Here is a 19,294-nt window from a genome sequence, read left to right as displayed (position 1 = left end):
GGGACTTCAGGAGAGGAAGAAACAGAGGGCGTGGAAGCTCGCATCATGGTGGATGGAGGTACAGGGAGGAAGTGGTGGAGGCTAAATTTGCAATATTTAAAAGGTATTTGGATGGGTATATGAATAAGAAGGGGTTGGAGGGATATGGGCCAGGTGGGAATAGATTGGGTTGGGATATCTGGTCAGCATGGACAAGTTGGACTAAATGGTCTGTTTCCCCTGCTGTACATCTCTATGACACTCTGACGTGAATGGTGTCCCAAACACATGTGGGGAGCTCCTGGACTTTGGGGGGGGGGGGTTAGAAGAGAGATAGGATAGTATCAAGGTACGTGGAGATGAATTTGATGGGGTATGCAGGCTGAGACAATGCATTGGCCAGGGTGGTTAGGGTCTTAGGTAGGAGGGAGAATCAGGCTGTGCGGGTTTCCTGAACTATGAGGTTGGAAGCTATGGGTGGGAGATCCTTTGAGATGATGAGGTTGTGTACGGTGTGGGAGATGATGGTTTGGTGATGGGAGGTGAGATCGTGGTCGAGGGGGGCAGTAGGTGGTGGTGTCTTCGAGTTGGCGCCTGGCTTCAGCGGCATGTCAGTGTGCCAAACTACCACTGCACTCCCCCCTTGCCCACTGGTTTGATGGGGAGGTTGGGGTTGGAGCGGAGGGCTGCACGTTGCGAGGCAGAGAGGTTGAAGTGGGTGGGGGGTCAGACAGGTTGAGGTGGTCAATGCCATGGCAGCATTTGGAAACAAAGAGATTGAATGCAGGTGACAGACCGGTACAGGTGTCCAAATGGATGGGGTGTGTTGGAGGTGGGAGAAGGGGCCCTTGGAAGGTGGGTGGGAGTCTTGGTGGAAAACGTAAGTCCATATAACATAATGTTATATGGTGACTTAAGGAAAGGAACAGGAGAAGGTAATGCAGATTTGACCCTGCAACGATTGAAAAAAAAAATCAACATCAACAGTCTAATCTGAATCAAATCTCTGGTAAATGTTATACAGAACAAGTACACTACCAATATTTACTGACAGGGAAACAAAAAAAGAGGGAAGGTTTATTCAATCAATTTTAGTAATCATTTAAAGCCCCTTTAAAAATGATTTTGCTCCAAAATACTAGGTTAACCTTAGTGCACTTCTACTGGATTGTTGAGATAAGATTTTGGGCTGAGATTAAATGACCTATTTCTGATTTTCAAAACTCACTCTCTAATTTTCTTTTCTGATCCATCTCTTCCTGGGTCATAGACCCCTTTGGGCAGGTGTTGAATGAGACCTATTCTTTGCGCTATTCTGATCTGTTCTTCTTCAGTAAGTTGAGTGGCCAGCCGGGTTTGACTTGGAGTAGGATGGTAGACAGGAACCTGAGCTTGTTCCTAAGAATAGTTAGAATGGGGAGAAATAAAACATAGGAATAATGTGATTAATAATGCTTAAGGTACAATAGCAAATTAAAATACTGTATACAAAATCACGTTTCTATTACCAGTATCATTGTAGCATATTTTTTACATAATAGAACAGGAGCCAAGTAAGAGCAAAGTTGGCATGAGACACACATTTCCATTATCCAATAACAGTAATATTGTCAGTTACCCAAGATAGCAGTTTAGCAATGAATAAATGAAACTATAGAGTTACAAGGTGTTGCGATTTTCCAAGTATTTTGGAAATTAGTTCTTGCGAATGTTTAAGGCTGTGATACATAGATTCTTGATCAGTCAGAGAATCAAAGATTACAGGGAAAATGAAGGAAACTGGATAGGAGGCATGTCGAATCAGCCATGAATGTTGGAGCAAGCTTGAGGGGCTGAACAGCCTTCTGGGTTTATAGTATTGTAAATTAGAATAAAAAGTTAAAAGAAAGACCATGTAGCAAAATAGCAAACTTGCCTGAAATAATAACTGTTCAACTTTAAAAATCATTCATATTAAGACGCCTGACATTGGGTTTTAATGAACTGTTTATTAAGAATGATTTGAAATTGAAATCAGTGTTGTTCAGAAGTGGTAAAGTGTCTAAACTGAAGGTGGTGTTCTTCAAACCGGAATTAAGCTTCACAGGAACTCTACAGCAGGCCAAGGGCAGAAAAGTGAATGATAGTGCAACATGCAAATTAAAACTGCACAACTTGGAGCTTGGAGTCATACTTCCTGACCAAGTTATCAATTCTGTTTGTAAAGGAGACTGCATTGTGAGGGTAGATGCATTTAATTTATTCTAAGATAGTGAAACAGTGATTTGTTTGTACTTAGGAGTGGTGGGGCCTTGGACAATGAGGCAATAGGAGACAAAGTTACAGGTATTACCCCACCTGCAACTTTTGTCCCCTTCTCAAAATTGTTGTTATGAAGGACAAATGGAGTCAAGAAACTATGGAAAACAGGCAAAATAAAAGTTACTCAATTGCAAATGGGGAAAAATGCAGAGGAAGAACATGTCAGAAGCAACATACTTTGGATACTGGAAACCTGAAATAACAAATCAGCGTTCGCTCAGCAGAGAAAGAAAAAACTGAGTACCCAGAAAGAGACTGGATCCTTCAAACTAGGAAGGGTGCTCAGTGGTTAGTACTGCTGCCTCACAGCACCAGGGACATAAATTAGATTCCACCCTCAGGTAACTGTCTATGTGGAGTTTGCAAGTTCTTCTTATGGCTGCGTGGGTTTCTTCAGGGTGCTCCAGTTTCCTACACATTTTTGATTGGGAGGCTACGTTGATTAGCCATGCTAAATTGCCCACAGTGTTCAGGGATGAGCAGGTTAGTTCCATTAGTCATGGGAAATGCAGAGTTAGAGATTAGGTGGAGATGTTCTTTAGTGGATCGGTGTGAATTCGATGGGCCGGAGGATTCAATGAAAAAAAAAATGAATTTCTGTCCAACCACAAACCACAAGAATCAAGTTCAGTAGATGGGATGGGCACCATCAGCTGAACCAGCTTAAAACTTGAAGCAAATAAGTCATGGCATCCAAGTTGTAAAAAGCAATCCACACAGCACCAGTCCTGGTTTTCAGAAAAGCCAGGAAATCAAATCTCCGTATTTTAGTCTCTGAACAAGCATGATTAAAAAGAAGCTATGTAGTCTGCACAGACAGGTGGCCTACCAATAAAAACCTAGTCTGAAAGCTGTGACATATAAAATGGACATTTGTGCTCATTTTTAAGGGCATAGGGAAAGTAGCAGTACTTACATCAAGGTGAAATTATGCCATTGTATTAAATTCATTGAATAGAGTACACTACCACAGAATCAAGTTTATGTAATTTTGAGCTTGAACTCCAGTTTCAGATAAAATAACAGTCACTGGGGCAGGAGGGGAGTGAAGACAAATAGGTAACAGTTGGCAATGGATAGGATTCCAAAGAAAGCAGCAAGGACATGCACAGGATGCAGGAACTCTTACCAATAAAATGTTGTTATATCTACAGATATTGAAATAACAGTTCTACCAAAAATCATAGATGTGACTTGTGTAAATCTACAAACCAATGACAAAACAGATAAAATAACTCTTTGTAGAAAATAAATACATTAATTCATAACTTTCCTGGTCAGGATTCATCTAATTGATCTTTGTAAAAAGGTCTACTTCAATTTCCAACTTAGCAATGAGATAATTTTATCCAAAGTACAAACAATGCATTAATTCCGCTACTTTCCCATAAAAATGATCAAGCATTTACATCACCACTGTCAAATTAGACTTAGTTTTGGGATGCATGTTAATGGCAATAAACATTAATGGTCAGGTGTATCATGACTCCCAAAAACTGAAGAAAAAGCCTGACTCTAGTAAATATTCTTCGATCTTTAATATGTAGTCTTACACTTTGCATGGGTGTGGTACAAAAATCAGAACAATGCAAAATCACATTTTAAAAAAAGTGTGCAGTTTGTTTACTGAATATCCTGGATTGTTCAAAGAACAAAATGATTGTTCATTTTCAAAAACAGTGGATACTTTTACAGATTAAAAATAAACAACCCCCATTGCAATTTACAACATAACACAATGCACTCTGCAGTACAAGACTAACAACTGTGGAATTAACTGCAGCAATAACAAAAACAAACACTTTTTGATAAGATACTGAGAATTCTATTGCTATGGTTAGTAAGGCATGGCCAAACTCACCATAAATTTGTCTGCAAAAATCTTTGAAGTAAAGGCCACTATTTTAGTTAGGAAAAGAATTGCCCATACAGCTTTTAGATTTTAGCTGTCACTATGATCAGTGACATTTTTTTAAACAGTAAAAAAAATGCAAACATACCCGCACAGTAAACAGGAGTTTATTTAACACTCATTAAAACACACATCTTTTGGCAATTGCCATGATTTTAGATTTTCTTCCACTCTGAATTGCAGAGTTTTATGGCCAGCATTTCTGACGTTACGAACAAACAAAATAGTGTCAAGATTATGACCACAACACAACAAGATTTAAAATCAGTCACTGGCAGCCAGAGGTCAGAAGAAGTTTCCTCTCCAAAGCTTCATCTTTATGTAGTTAACACTGCAACTTAAACTTAAAGTACTTAGGTTCCTGCCATGCTTTTTGACTTCAACAGAGAAAGGGGCAACTGAAACTGTAGAGTCTCACTGTTGCAACCAGTAAATATTTGCATTTTTACAAAATTCTGAACTGTACTAATTTCATTTACTTTTTCCACGAATTGTCTCAATGTCAGTATCTCTCTTCATTTACCTTCACATAGAAGTGTAGAAAAGTGGAGCTGCAGCAGATCAGCCATGATCACACCCAGGTTCAAAGACTGAATGCCATAAAACATTGGCCGAATTTCTGCTCCTTTCAGCCCATCGACTCTACTCCACCATTCAAATCATGGCTGATAAGTTTCTCAACTCCATTCTCCTGTTTTCTCCCAATAACCTGAGATAGGCTCTTGAGTATCAATCTCAGTCATAAACATACTCAATGATCTGGCCTCTGCAACTTTCTGCGGCTATGAATTCCATAGATTCACCACTCCCTGGCTGAAGATATTTCTCTTTGTCTCTGTTCTAAAACGTCTTCTCTTACTCCAAGGCTTTGCCCTAGAGTCCTAGTCTCCCCTGCCAATAGAAACATCTTCCCAACATCTACTCTGTCCAGGCCATTCATTATTCTGAATGTTTCAATTAGATCCCCGCTCCCTCCCCGCCCCAATCCTTCTAAACTCCATTGAGTATAAACCTCTAGTCCACAAATATGCCTATGTTCAGTCCAAGCAGGGCTTAGTAATGAGTTTTGAGAAGATTTGTAGCTCAGGTTGAGGTTCTGGATGTAGGTTTGCTCACTGAGCTGGAAGGTTAGTTTTCAGATGTTTTGTTACCATACTAGGTAACATCATTAGTGAGCCTCTGGATGAAGCACTGGTAGTATGACCCGCGTTTCATTTACGTGTTTAGGTTTCCTTAGGTTGGTGATGTCATTTCTAGTGGTGACACCATTTCCTGTGGTGACTTCATTTCCTGTAATTTTTCTCAGTGAGTGGGAAATGGAATCCAAGTCGACATGGTTGTCGATAGAGTTCCGGTTGGAATGCCATACTTCTAGGAATTCTCGTGCAGGTCTCTGGTTTGTCCTAGGATGGATGTGTTGTCCCAATCGAACTGGTGTCCTCCCTCCTCTGTAAGGATACTAATGAGAGTGAGTGATATCTTTTTATGGCTAGTTGATGTTCATGAATCCTGGTGGCTACTTTACTGCCTGTTTGTCCAAGTATTGGACCTGATACATGATCAACTAGCCATAAAAAGACATCACTCACTCTCACTAGTGTCCTTACATACAGAGGAGGAAGGACACCACTTCGACTGGGACAACATATCCATCCTAGGATAAGCCAAACAGAGACATGCACAAGAATTCCTAGAAACATGCTATTCCAACCGGAACGCTAATCAACAAACACATTGAGTTAGACCCCATCTACCACCCCCTGAGAAAAGGAACCAGAAATGACATCACCAACCCCAAGAAACCTAAACACAAATAAACGCAGGCCATGCCTCCAGATGAAGCACTGGTGGTTCGCTGATATTAAATAGTATGGTGACGAAACATCTAAAAACAAACCTTACAACTCAGTGATCAAACCTATATCCAGTGCTTACTAATCCGTATCCTCACCATCACCGTTTCAGCCAATGCCTCACCTAAACTGGTGCCAAAGCTCTCAGCCACACTTTCATCAGACATGGCTTCCCACCTTCCACCCTCCATAAACTTCAGTTATCCAATTCTGATGACTGCACCTTAATCTAAACCAAACTTCTCTCACTTAATGTTTCAGTTGTCTCAATTGGCTTCCACTCCACTGCTCCATGCTGTCTCCCTTTCACCCAACCTAAAATCTATTTCATTTCAAAAATTGCACCTTCAATTTGTTTCTGGACTCATCCCATCCGTAAAACTTCGCCAGCCTTATCACTGTCAAAAATTTCATTTGACACTGTCCTCTTATGCATCCCTCATTCCCTTCATCCTTCAATCATTTTGGCATCTAGTACTAGAATCTCCTCCAACTTTCTTTCATTCATTACGCTCACCTTCAAAAACCAAGTTTTAGTAAACACCCAGAACATTCTTTGACTTAGTTTCAAAATGCTGGATTACTCTTCTCTCAACAGCCTAAATGCTGTTTTGGAGGTTGATCAAACTGCTGCAGTTTGCCCTCCTGTTTTAAAAAAATACAGACTCATCATATGCAATAATTGTCAATGTAATTGGATCTCATTCAACTTCTGGATTAAAAAAAATCAAATACTTATCCAAAAGTGGCATACACAAAGGATATCAGTCAATCCACTGGTTTCTCATTCTTAAACCATGTACCTTTTGAAAAGAAAAACATGTGTGTCTAGACACATAATTCCCACCAAAAATATTTGTGACATAAAAATAATTTTAAAAACTGACAAGGAAACAATGAATCACCATGTGTACTTATAAAGAAGCCAATTGTGACTTCTGGTCCCAAAAAACAAAATTTTCATATACTTTGTACAATAAAATTAACCCATTTTCCCCAGGGATCAATCCAAATTCCGTTTCACTACTTATTGGTAATTACAACTATTCATTAATTCAAAGGCACATGCAGGAACTTTATAATTTCCCTATTAATCAACAAGCACCATACATTTGAGCAAAAACAAAATAACTGCGGATGTTGTAAATCAGAAATAAAAAACAGAAGTTGCTGGAAAAGCTCAGCAGGTCTGGCAGTATCTGAGAAGAGAAATCAAAGTTAAATGTTTTGGGTCCAGTTACCCTTCCTCAGACCTGTTTGTGGAGAGGGAAGGAGGAAAGAGAAGAAAAATGAGAGAATGGTTTAACAACCAAGAAAATGGTCAGGGCCACCTGACTGCATGTCTTCAGAAGGGAGGAAATTGGCATTCCAGGATACAAAGCCAGTGCTGCATGGCATAAACATCATGAAAGGGCATATTTTAGTAATCAGAAACTAGTTTTACCTGAAATGGATGATAAAAATCAAATTCCACCATATTCAACATAAGAATGTACACCAATTGGCCTGCATTAAAACATGGATGAAATACTCATTTTGAAAAGGTCCTCAAAGAAAGTTGGTCACAAAACGCCTTGATATGGACAGCACAAAATTAAAGTCAAGAGGACTGCATGAAGAAAAATGGTTTGCTCTTTTGGACACTTTGGCATTCCACTTACTTTGACAGTGATCAGCAACTTCCAACTTGGCAATTCTGTGATTTTGAAAATCTTGTTCAGCCTTTGGATAGTATGTCTGAATGAATACCTTCCTCCTATATTACAACTTACTTCATGCCTGATTTAGCCCCAATTGACAGTCAAAGTGAGGACTGCAGATGCTGGAGATCACAGTCGAAAGAGTATGGTGCTGGAAAAGAACAGCAATTCAGGCAGCATCCGAGGAGCAGGATAGTTGATATTTTGGGCAAAAACCCTTCATCAGGAATGCGGTTCATTCCTGATGAAAGGCTTTTGCCCAAAACATCAACTCTCCTGCTCCTCGGAAGCTGCCGGACTTGCTGTGCTTTTCCAGCACCATACTCTTGACTCTGTCAACTGGGGCTGTTTGTCAGCTATCAATCAACTAATTAGATTGACAGGTCAACTACTAATTGGGTGTGAAAAGAGCAACTGGACATATTCCATTGACTGGTTGCTTTTCAAGTTACAACATACTCTAACTTGCTGTATCAAATCTTAAGTGAATTGAAGTAGATTAGTTTCTCACTTGCACAAAGCCTCCAGAGTGAGGAATTCAATGTGAAAAAATAGTTCGTTTACTTCAAAGATAGAAAGAGACAATGGCAATGACAGCAATGTCACTGGACTATCAATCCAGTGGCCAAGGCTAATGCTCTGGGAACAGGTCCAGTTGTAGAATTTAAATTCAATTAGTAAATCTGAAATACGAAGCCAATGTCAGGAACTGATCGGTGAAAAACCTTCTAGTCTTTTCAGTCTATGTGACTCCAAATCTACAGCAACTGGGTGGATTCTTAACTTTGTTCTAAAATAGCTCAAAACACCATCCAGAACAATTACGACAAAAACTAATGCCTATATCCAGCAAAAGAAGAAAAGAAAAAAACTCAGTAATGTGAATTTTACAATTCAATCTATTTATAGAACAAAACCATGTGCCACATGTCATCTTGTAGAATCTCACAGAATGCTTAAACAAAAACAGAATCAGGAAAGAGGTAATGGCTGTATGTTAACGGAGGGGTAATGTGCAAGAACTGGTTATGCATATATGTGAAAGTAGTAATCAGTGTCTTGGAATTTATAGAAATAAAATTTGGGCTAGAAAATAGGAGATTAAAGTTCAAATTCTTTCTGCTACAGAGTTGTTCCATAACATGACTGTTAAAAGTTGATTTTTTTTTAAATTACCAGATAAAAGTATTTGTCTGAAAATGTATCTAACCAGGATTTAACATTGGCAGCAGAGAATGGTTTGCAGTTTGACATTCAAGGACTGATGCTTAGTAGGTTTGCAAATGACGCCAAAATTGGTGGTATTATGGACAGTGAAGAAGATCATCAAGAGTACAATGGGACCTTGATCAGATAGGCTGATGAGTGGCACATTTTGGTACAGCAAACCAGGGCAGGACTTAAACAATTAATGGCAAGGCCCTTTGGAGTACTGTCGAACAGGAACACCTGGAGGTGTAGGTGCATATTTCCTTGAAAGTTGAGTTGAAGGTAGAAAAGGGTGGTGAAGGCGGCTTTTGTCATGCTTGCTTTCATTAGTCAGAGTCTAATTTTAGGGGTAGTGAAAAGAGCTGGCGTTTCAAGTCTAACTGAACCTTTGTCAAAGCTATGACAAAGGGTTAGTTAGACTCGAAATATCAGCTCTTTTCTCTCCTTACAGATGCTGCCAGACCTACTGAGATTTTCCAGTATTTTCTTTTTTGGTTTCAGATTCCAGCATCCGCAGTAATTTGCTTTATAATAGTAGGGGTGTCGTCCTGTGCGGCTGTACAGGACATTAGTGACCTAACAATTGGAACAATGCATGCAATTCTGGTCTCACTGCTATAGTGAAACTTGACAGGGTTCAGAAAAGATTGACAAGGATGTTGCCAGGGTTGGAGAGTTTCAGCTAAAGGGAGAGGCTGAACAGACCGGGGCTATTTTTGCTGGAGCAACAGTAGCTAATGCGTGGCCTCAAAGACGTCTAGAAGATCACGAGGGGCATGGATAGGAAGAATGGGCAGTCTTTTTCCCAGGGTAAGGGAGTCCAAAACCAGAAAGCATAGGTTTAAGGTGAGAGGTAGAGGATTACAATGGACCTGAAGGACACCTTGTTTATGCTAAGAGTGTGCATGTACGGAATGTGATGCAACTAGAAATGGTGGAGGTCAGTACAATTACAAGATTTAAAAAAAGCATGTGGATGGAAGGGCCTAGAGGGATATGAGTCAAATACTGGTCAATGGGACTAGATCATATGGTCAGAGCTGAAGATTTGGATCTAAGGGTCTGTTTCCATGCTGTTTAACTGTGACTGTATGAAAACTTCAGCATGATAGCTGCATTTAATGTAAAGGGCGCAAGCATAATGACTTTCTTTCTGAAAACAAACTATGATCAGTGTGTGAGCGTGAGAACAGCCTGGAAACACAGGTGTGTGGTCTGTTGGATCTGGTAGACAATCTCGAAAACAGGGACAGAAGAAAGAACCCGAGTGTTGTTGGCATATGGAGGGGATAGAAGACGAGTGACTGGTGGAGTTCTTTGAGAAGTGGTTCCGGGAATTCCTTGGTTTGGAGGCTGAGAAGGGAAGGATAATAACTGAGGTAGCCCACTGGATCACAGCATGAAAGCCAGGTGCGGATCAACGCCCATGCCCTGTCCTGGGAAGGTTCCATTATAATAAAGACAAGCAGAGGGTTATGGAAGACTCTGGAGCCTAGGGAAGGGACCAGCGGGCTTTGGTATGTGGTGGCTCCAGGGTTCAGTTTTTCCAAGACTTCTTGGTGGCAGTAGTCTGGAAAAGAAAGTCCTACAATGGCGTCAAGAGGAGATTGAGAAAGCTTGGAATCCAGTATTCTCTAAGATATTCAGCGGTGCTTCGGATCAATCATAAGGGATCCGTACATTTGTTTGGCTCACCAGAGAAAGCGCAGCACTTTGTAAACACGTTGACTTAGGTCAAACAATTGAATACGCTTGGAGGAGAGAGCTGTTCATTTTTGTTCTTCTTGAAAAAGGACTTGGTGGAGTCTCCTCTCTGGGAATATGTTGAATGAAATGATGTCCGGGATGGATAGAGTATTTATCTTTAATCTCTCAGTTATGTTAATGGATAGGCAACATTTATTTGTAGTTTACTTGTCCATAGTACTAACCTTGCTCTTGGTATTTTTTTTTCCCTCTAAGGGCAGGTGACTGAGGTGCGAGTGGGGGAGCACTTTGGGGCCAGCGACCATAATTCTATTCATTTTAAAATAGTGATGGAAAAGGATGAACCAGATCTAAAAGTTGAAGTTCTAAATTGGAGAAAGCACAATTTTGACAGTATTAGAGAAGAACTTTCGAAAGCTGATTGGAGGCAGGTGTTTACAGGTAAAGGGACAGCTGGAAAATGGTAAGCCTTCAGAAATGAGATAACAAGAATCCAGAGAAAGTATATTCCTGTCAGGGTGAAAAGGAAGGCTGGTAGGTATAGGGAATGCTAGATGACTAAAGAAATGGAGGGTTTAGTTAAGAAAAAGGAAGCAAGCATATGTCAGGTATAGACAGGATAGATCGAGTGAATCCTTAGAAGAGTATAAAGAAAGTAGGAGTATACTTAAGAGGGAAATCAGGAGGGCAAAACGGGAACATGAGATAGCTTTGGCAAATATATTTGTAAAAACCCTTAATTCTATTAAGGACAAAAGGGTAACTAGGGAGAGAATAGGCCCCTCAAAGATCAGCAAGGTGGCCTTTGTGTGGAGACACAGAAAATGGAGATACTAAATAAATATTTTGCATCAGTAATTACTATGGAAAAGGATATAGAAGATATAGACTGGAGGGAAATACATGGTGATATCTTGCAAAATGCCCAGATTATAGAGGAGGAAGTGCTGGATGTCTTGAAACAGTTAAAGCTGGATAAATCCCCAGTACCTGATCAGGTGTACCCGAGAACTCTGTGGGAAGCTAGAGAAGTGATTGCTGGGCCTCTTGTTGAGATATTTGTATCATCGATAGTCACAGGTGAGGTGCCGGAAGACTGGAGGTTGGCAAACGTGGTGCCACTGTTTAAGAAGGGTGGTAAAGACAAGCCAGGGAACTATAGATCGGTGAGCCTGACCTCAGTGGTGGGTAAGTTGTTGGAGGGAATCCTGAGGGACAGGATGTACATGTATTTAGAAAGGCAAGGACTGATCTGGGATAATCAACATGGCTTTGTGCGTGGGAAATCATGTCTCACAAACTTGACTGAGTTTTTTGAAGTAACAAAGATGATTGATGAGGGCAGTAGATGTGATCTATATGGACTTCAGGAAGGCGTTCGACTCAGGGTTTAAACTATGTGCAGCCAGGGGCATGTCTTGCCTAGGTTATTTATTCAAAAAATATTGATGTCCTTTAACCAGTTGGCTTGGAAATAATGAATTGCCCAGGAGGGACCTCTTTTGTTTCTTTCAAATTAGAAACTTCATATGAAAACAGACCATACTTCTAACGGATTCTTATTAGGTCCGACATGGAGAAGAGTGTGTTGAGTGCTCAGGGTACGTTATCTGTAAGTAATGCTTATCTATTGGGAGGGATCCCTCAGACAAGACCAAAAGGCTCTAAGATATGGGAGGGGGAGCTGGACATTGAGATCTCTTCTGAAATATGGGAGGATATCTGGGAAAATGCAAGAAGGATCTAGATTTGCAACAGGACCCGTAACTTGCAATTGAAGATTCTCTGCAGGGTCCATTTGGCCCCAAACTGCCTCGTAAAATTTAAAGCAGGAGTATCTCCAATATGTCTTAAATGTAAAACGAGCGTGGGCATGCTCACTCATTGCCTTTGGTCCTGCCACAGACTGTGGGCAAGCTGGAGCACTGTGGAAGGCGAAATAGAGAAGGCCGTAGTGACATAGATGGAAATGGACCTGGTAGCTCCTCTTCTGGGGGCTTTGTTAATTCACTTTCATTTGATGCATACAAAAAAATGGCTTTTCAGTATCCTCACATTTTGTACAAGAAAGAACATTCTATTGGGGTGGATGTCGGAAAATCCCCCAGGGCTGGCGGGCTGGTGTAAGCTAGTCGTGGAGTACATCCCCTTGTACTTTCTTACGAATATGGTGCAACATAAAACTGAGAATTCCTGCAAGACATGGCAGCTCTTTTGGGATTACTTGGGTACAGATTGGTCCACCATACTAGTAACAGCCTTTATGTAGCCATGGCAATTCGATGTAATGGTATCCAGAGAGAAGAAACTATGAACATGTATAAGTTTATGCGCTCAATGATTGAGGGTTATTGCTTTGTTTTGCTGAGCTATGTTGTTATGGTTATGATGATAATTGTAGTTAAATAAATAATAACCAAGCTTAAAAAAAAGGAAAATCTTATGTAATTAGTGGATTCGTTTTTATAACATTGGTCTGAATTGTTTAGCTTTGTATTTGTTGTAATATTCATAAGAATAAAAAAAAATTTCCTTTTTTCAATAAAAATATTTTAAAGAAACACTAAACCTTTTCTGAACAGTAGTCATTCCTTGGAAAATAACTGGAATCAATCATTTATCAGCACAAGTATAGAATCCAGTGATATCATATAGTTATCAAATAGCCTACGAAGAAAGCACAATTTCTTCGGTGGAGAGGCCATGTTCTATTAAAAGGAATGAAGGGTTACCAGCATTAGGGGACAGAAATTTAGAAGTTAGAGAGTTAATTGTGTTAAAATTACATAAGCAATATGTCCGCCTGGTCGCCAAAAAGGTTTAAAAAACTTTGGTAAAAGACAAAATGATAGTATGCGAGACTTGTAAGAAATACTGAAAGATTCCATCATGATCTAAACCAAGTTTGTAGAGCTAGTAAGGAAATCAACATTCATAGTTGTGCATCTCTAACTGAACTAAATCACAGAATGCTCATTGCTTAACGTAATGCCGTATTATTCAACTCAACTATAATAGATTCAGATTTTAGTGCTTCAATATCATGTGACTCTGAATAATCTCACTGTGACATAGACGAGGGGGAATTTCTTCTTGGAATGTACTGAATCTGTGGAACTCTACCACACATGCCTGTTAAGACTGGGTTAACATATTCAAGGGTGAGGTAGACATTTTTAAAATCAGAAGGAGCGTCAACAATTATAGGAAAAAGGCAGGCAAGTAAAGTGGAGGGTAATCAAGTCAGCCATCACCTCCATCGCAGGGCAGATATGATAGACTGAATAGCTTAATTCTGCTCCCATGCTTTATGTTCTTACTTGACAAAGAAATACATGAATAGATGAAATTGAATATAACATACTAATGTTTTAGAGATACAGGACAAGGTTGACGGGTACCTGCTCAGCTCATTTCCACATTTTGATTGAGAACATGCCAACTTCAAGGTCATGAGAAACGTTAACATATTTCATGAACTCTGTCAGCAACCAAGAAGCAGAAGGATATTATGGAAAAATTGTGGTCAAAGATATGCTCTTTGTTTTAAATTCGTTTTAGAAGTAAAGCAATTATATATGCAATTGAACTTAAACTTCTGACTAAAGGTAACCATTGTTACAAACACAGCACAGAATCAGGCCCTTCAGCCTATCATGCCAACATATGACAGCTTTCTAAAGTAAAAAACTTATTGTACATGACCCATACTCCTCTCGTCCCTGAATGCCTGTCTGTCTTTAGGATTCCGTTTAAACTTTGCTATTGAATTGCGTCTCCCACCTCGTCTAAGTTTACAAAGCAATCTTGATCAATTGGGCCAATGGACTGAGGAATGGCAATTGGAGTTTAATTTGGATAAATCAGGTCTTACATTTTAGTAATATGATCAAAGGTAGGATTTACACAGTTGAGACCTAGGGGTTCAGGTACATAATTCTTTGGAAATTGTGTCACAGGTAGACAGGGTGGTAAAGGCAGTATTTGACATGCTTGCCTTCATTGCTCAGACCTTCGAGTAGAGGAGTTTGGATGTTGTGTTGCAGCTGTACAAACATTGGCGGGGCATCTTCTGGAGTAATGTATACAATTCTAGTCACCCTGCTATCGGAAGGGTATTATTAAACTGGAGAGGGTACATAAGAGATTCACAAAGGATATTACCAGGACTGGAGGGTTTCAGTTCTAGAGATTGGTTGGGACATTTTTCACTGGAGCATAGGTGGTTATGGGGCAACCTTATGGATAATTATAAAATCATGTAGGACATATGTAAAGTGAATGGCAAAGGTCTTTTGCCAAGGGTAGGAGAGCTCAAAACTAGAGGGCACGTCTTTAAAGGTAAGGAAAGAAAGATTTTAAGACAGACTTAAAGGGCAACTTTTTCATAGGTTCATATGTGGAATGAACTGCCAGAGGAAGTGGTAATTGCAGGTATAGTCACAATATTTTAAAGACGTGTGGACTGGTACAGGAATAGGAAAGATTTAGGAGGAATATGGACCAAACACAGGCAAATGTGATTAGTTTAGTTTGAGAAACTTGGTTAGGTTGGGTTGAAGGGTCGGTTTCCATGCTGCGTGATTTCTCTGGAAGCACATTCCAGTCACTCACCATCCTCTAAGTAAAACAATACTGCTCACATCTCTTTTTAAACTTTCCCCTTTTACCTTAAACCTATATCCCCTAGTAACTGACATTTCTACCCTGGGAAAAAGACTCTGACAATCCATTCTAGCAAGTCACCCCTCGGTCTCCTATGTTCAAGTTTGGATAAACTTGGCTTGTTTCAATCTCTTCACAGCCAATACCCTCCAAACTAGGCACATCCTAGTAAACATTTTTAAAATTCATTTGTGAGCATTGTTGGCTGGCCAGCATTTATTGCCTGCTCCTTGTTGTTTGAGGTGGTGGTGGTACTGAGCTGCCTTCTTGAACTGCTCCAGTCCATATGATGGAGGTTGATCCACAATGGCTTTCGGGAGGGAATTCCAGGATTTTTACCCAGGAACAGTGAAGATTATATTCCAAGTCAAGATGGTGACTGGCTTGGAGGGGAACGTGCAGGGAGCAGCAGTTCCACCTATTAGCTGCCCTTGGCCTTCGAGATGGAAGTGGTCGTGGTGCTGAGAATCTTGCGACAATTTCTGTAGTGCACATTGTAGATAGTATACACTGCTGCTACTGAGCACTAATGGTAGAGGGAATGAATGCTTGCTGATAGAGTGCCAATCAAGCAGGTTGCTTTGTCTTGAAATGGTATCAAGCTCCTTGTTGTTGGGGCTGCACCTATCCAGGCAAGTGGGGAGGAATATTCCATCACACTCCTGACTTGTGACTTGCAGATGATAGACAGGCTTTGGGGAGTGAGGATGAGATATTCAAGAGTTAATTTGCTCTACTGTCTTGCAAGAAATTGAATGCCTTGGGGGGTAGGGTGGTGTGTCTTTGTCTTATAGGTGGAATGTGGGAGGTTTACATGGCCATTTCCTTGACATTCAGGGATGATTTACATTTTTCATCCCCTATTCAGAAATCAATAAGAACATTACAGTTTGAATTTGACTACTCCTCTACAGTTATATAAAAAAACGATTTGCAACAGATTTCACCATTAGGGGACGATTTGCATTACACAGTTTCTGGAGGTGAGATGGTCACTGCATTGTATCTTGACTGGCATGTGACTGGGAGGGAGTGACTGGGGGTTGGCTTGTGAGCATTACTAACTTTGGTGTAAAGATCTTGTACTAAGGAAAGACTGTTTTCTTTGTTCAGAGTTTCCCTGAACACGCCTCTCAAGCATGGTGAGGAGTGTTCAGGATTTCTCCAAAGCTTGTATTGTTCTGTGTTTAATAAATTTGGTTGTTTGTTTACAGTGGGTGTGTTGCAGTTGCATTAAAGTGTGTAAGAACCTCAGGGAAAAAAAAAATGAACAAGGAGAAGAGTTACTCGCTATTGTATTCCCAGCCTCCGACCTGCTCTTGTTGCCACTGTGTTTATATCGTGGGTCCAGTCGAGCTTCTGATCCACGATAACCCCCTGAACTTTGATAATGGGGGATTCAGTGGTGGTACTACCATTGATCGTCAAGCGCATTAAATACATGGCCTCTTCATGGAGATGATCATTGCCTGGCATTTTAATTGGAATGAACCTTGCTCGTTACGGTCAGCCCAGGTTTGGATATTGTCCAGACCTTCTTGTATTTGAACTTGGACTGCTTCAGTATCTGAGGAGTCACGAATGTTGCTGAACATTACACACTGAGCATCCCCACTTCTTACTTTATGATAGAGGGAAGGTCATTGATGAAGCAGCTGAACATGGCTGGGCCTAAGCCACTACTTTGAGGAACTCCTACTGAGATGTCCTGAAGCTAAGATGACTGACCTACAACAAACATGATCATATTCTGATGTGCCAGTTAGGAGTCCAACGAGTGGAGAGTTGGCCACAATATCCATTCATGCCAGTTTTGCTAGGGCTTCTTGATGCTACACTTGATTGAATGCAGTCTTGATGTCAAGAGTGTCACTCTCACCTCACCTCTGGAATTAAGCTCTTTTTGTCCATGTTTGAACCAAGGCTGTAATGAAGTCAGGAGGTGAGTAGCCCCAGTGGAACCCAAACTATGTGTCACTGAGCAGGTGTTCCTTGATAGTACTGTTGATGACACCTTCCATCACTTCACTAATGATGTAGAGTATACTGATGGGCAGTAACATGCTGAGTTGGATTCGTCCTGTTTTTCATGTATAGGTCATATTTAGTCAATTTCCTACATCCGATACCATCGTTGTAACTGCACTGGAAGAACTTGAAGAGGAGCACAAATCTTCATTATTATTGCTGAAAGTCTGTCAGGGCCCAAAGCCTGCATTTCTGACTGAAAATTGCTGCAAAAGTTTCAGCCTCATCTTTTGCACTGATGTGTTGGGCTCTTCCATCACTGAGGTTGGAGATATTTGTGGAGTGTTAGAGTTGTTTAACTGTCCATCACTATCTACAACTGGAGTAAGAGGATTGCAGAACTTTGATCTGATCCATTGATTGTGGGCTCACCTGCTGCTGGTACTGGTTTGGCATGTAAGTAGTCCTTTTTGGTAGCTTCACCAGGTTGCCACCTCATCTTCAGGTATGCCTGATGCTGCTTCTGGCATGTCCGACTATACTCTCCATTGAGCCAGGGTTGATCCTCTGGCTTAGTGGTAATGGTTGAGTGGGGGATATCTCAGGCCATGAGGCTGCAGGTGGTCCTGGAGTACAATTCTGCTGCTGTTGATGGTCCATTCAGTATGGTGATAGTGCCACACAAGCTGATGACGATAATTCTCGATGTGAAGGTGGGACTTCATCTCCACAAAAACTGTGCACTCACTTTTAGTACAAGCGTCATGGGACAGATGTATCTGCAGCTACCTGCTAGGCAAGCATGCAGTCAAGCAGGTTTTTCCCTCACCACCTGCTGCAGATCCAGTTTGGCAGCTATGTCCTTGAGGACTCAACCAGTAATGCTGCTGCTAAGACAGTCTTGGTGGTGGACATTGAAATCCCCCACCCAGAGTACATTTTGTGCCATTGCAACCCTCAATTCATCAGCCAAGGGAGGATAGTACATGGAAATTAACAGAAGGTTTCCTTGCCAATATTTAATCTGAAGCCATGAGACTTTATGGTATCCAGAGTCAATATTGACAATTCCCAAGACAACTCCCTCCTGAGCATATACCACTGCACCACCACCTCTGCTGGATCTGTCCTGCTGGTGAGACAGGACATACCCAGGGATGCGGATGGTTGGTGTCTAGGACACAGCCATACTCATAGAATCATTTCAGACAATGTCAAGCTGTGTCGTGACTACAAAGAGAGACAGCTTTCCCAATTTTGGTATTAGTTCCCAGATGCAAGAAAGGAGGACTTTGCAGGATCATCAGGTCGGTTTCTGCCGTTGTCTTTTCCAGTGCCTAGATCCATATCTGGTTTCATTTAGGAGACTTTGTAGCAACTGATACAACTGAGTGGCTTGCTCGGCCATTTCGGACGGCAATTAAGAGTCAACTATATTGCTGTGGGTCTGGAATTATTTCAATCAGACCAAGTGATGATTGGCAGATTTCCTTCCCTGAAGGACATTAGTAGCCTCTCAAAAGTCTTCAAATCCTTCTGGCAGTGTGGCAATATTCCAAATGTAGTTTAATTAATGTTCCATACAATTGCAATATGACTTGCCAATTTTTATATTCTATGCCTCAACTGAAGGCTCCAAGCATGCCATAAGCATTCTTAAAATTCACACAACACCAGGTTATAGTCCAACAGGTTTAATTGGAAGCACACTAGCTTTCGGAGCGATGCTCCTTCATCGGGTGATAGATAGTGAAGGGCTTGATCGCAACACAGAATTTATAGCAAAAATTTAGTGTGATGTAACTGAAATCATACATTGAAAAATTTATTGTCTGTTAATCCTTTCATCTGTTAGAATACAATGATAGCTTCACTTCTTTCATGTGTAAATCACAAAACTTTTTTTATAAGAAGTTGCATTCTCGGGTTAGCTGTTAACAATGGTGATTGTTAGACAAGTGGCCGAGCAGAGGCTGATAGTTAAGTTCGGTACCCATAGG

The 19,294-nt window shown here is 40.7% G+C and overlaps 1 protein-coding gene across 1 annotated transcript in view; it reads right to left on the bottom strand.

Annotated features, from left to right (window-relative positions):
- rnf11b (ring finger protein 11b) overlaps positions 1-19,294 on the bottom strand; it is a 42,078-nt gene that overhangs the window by 4,409 nt on the left and 18,375 nt on the right. The window contains exon 2 of the mRNA XM_060830446.1: positions 1,208-1,377. Coding sequence (XP_060686429.1) covers positions 1,208-1,377 — 170 coding nt within the window. The remainder of the gene's footprint in view (positions 1-1,207; positions 1,378-19,294) is intronic.

Source organism: Hemiscyllium ocellatum, chromosome 9 (genome assembly GCF_020745735.1).
Source record: "Hemiscyllium ocellatum isolate sHemOce1 chromosome 9, sHemOce1.pat.X.cur, whole genome shotgun sequence".
Taxonomy (NCBI): Eukaryota; Metazoa; Chordata; class Chondrichthyes; order Orectolobiformes; family Hemiscylliidae; genus Hemiscyllium; species Hemiscyllium ocellatum.
Note: the sequence above shows the minus strand (reverse complement) of the source record. Positions and strands in the feature narration are given on the sequence as shown.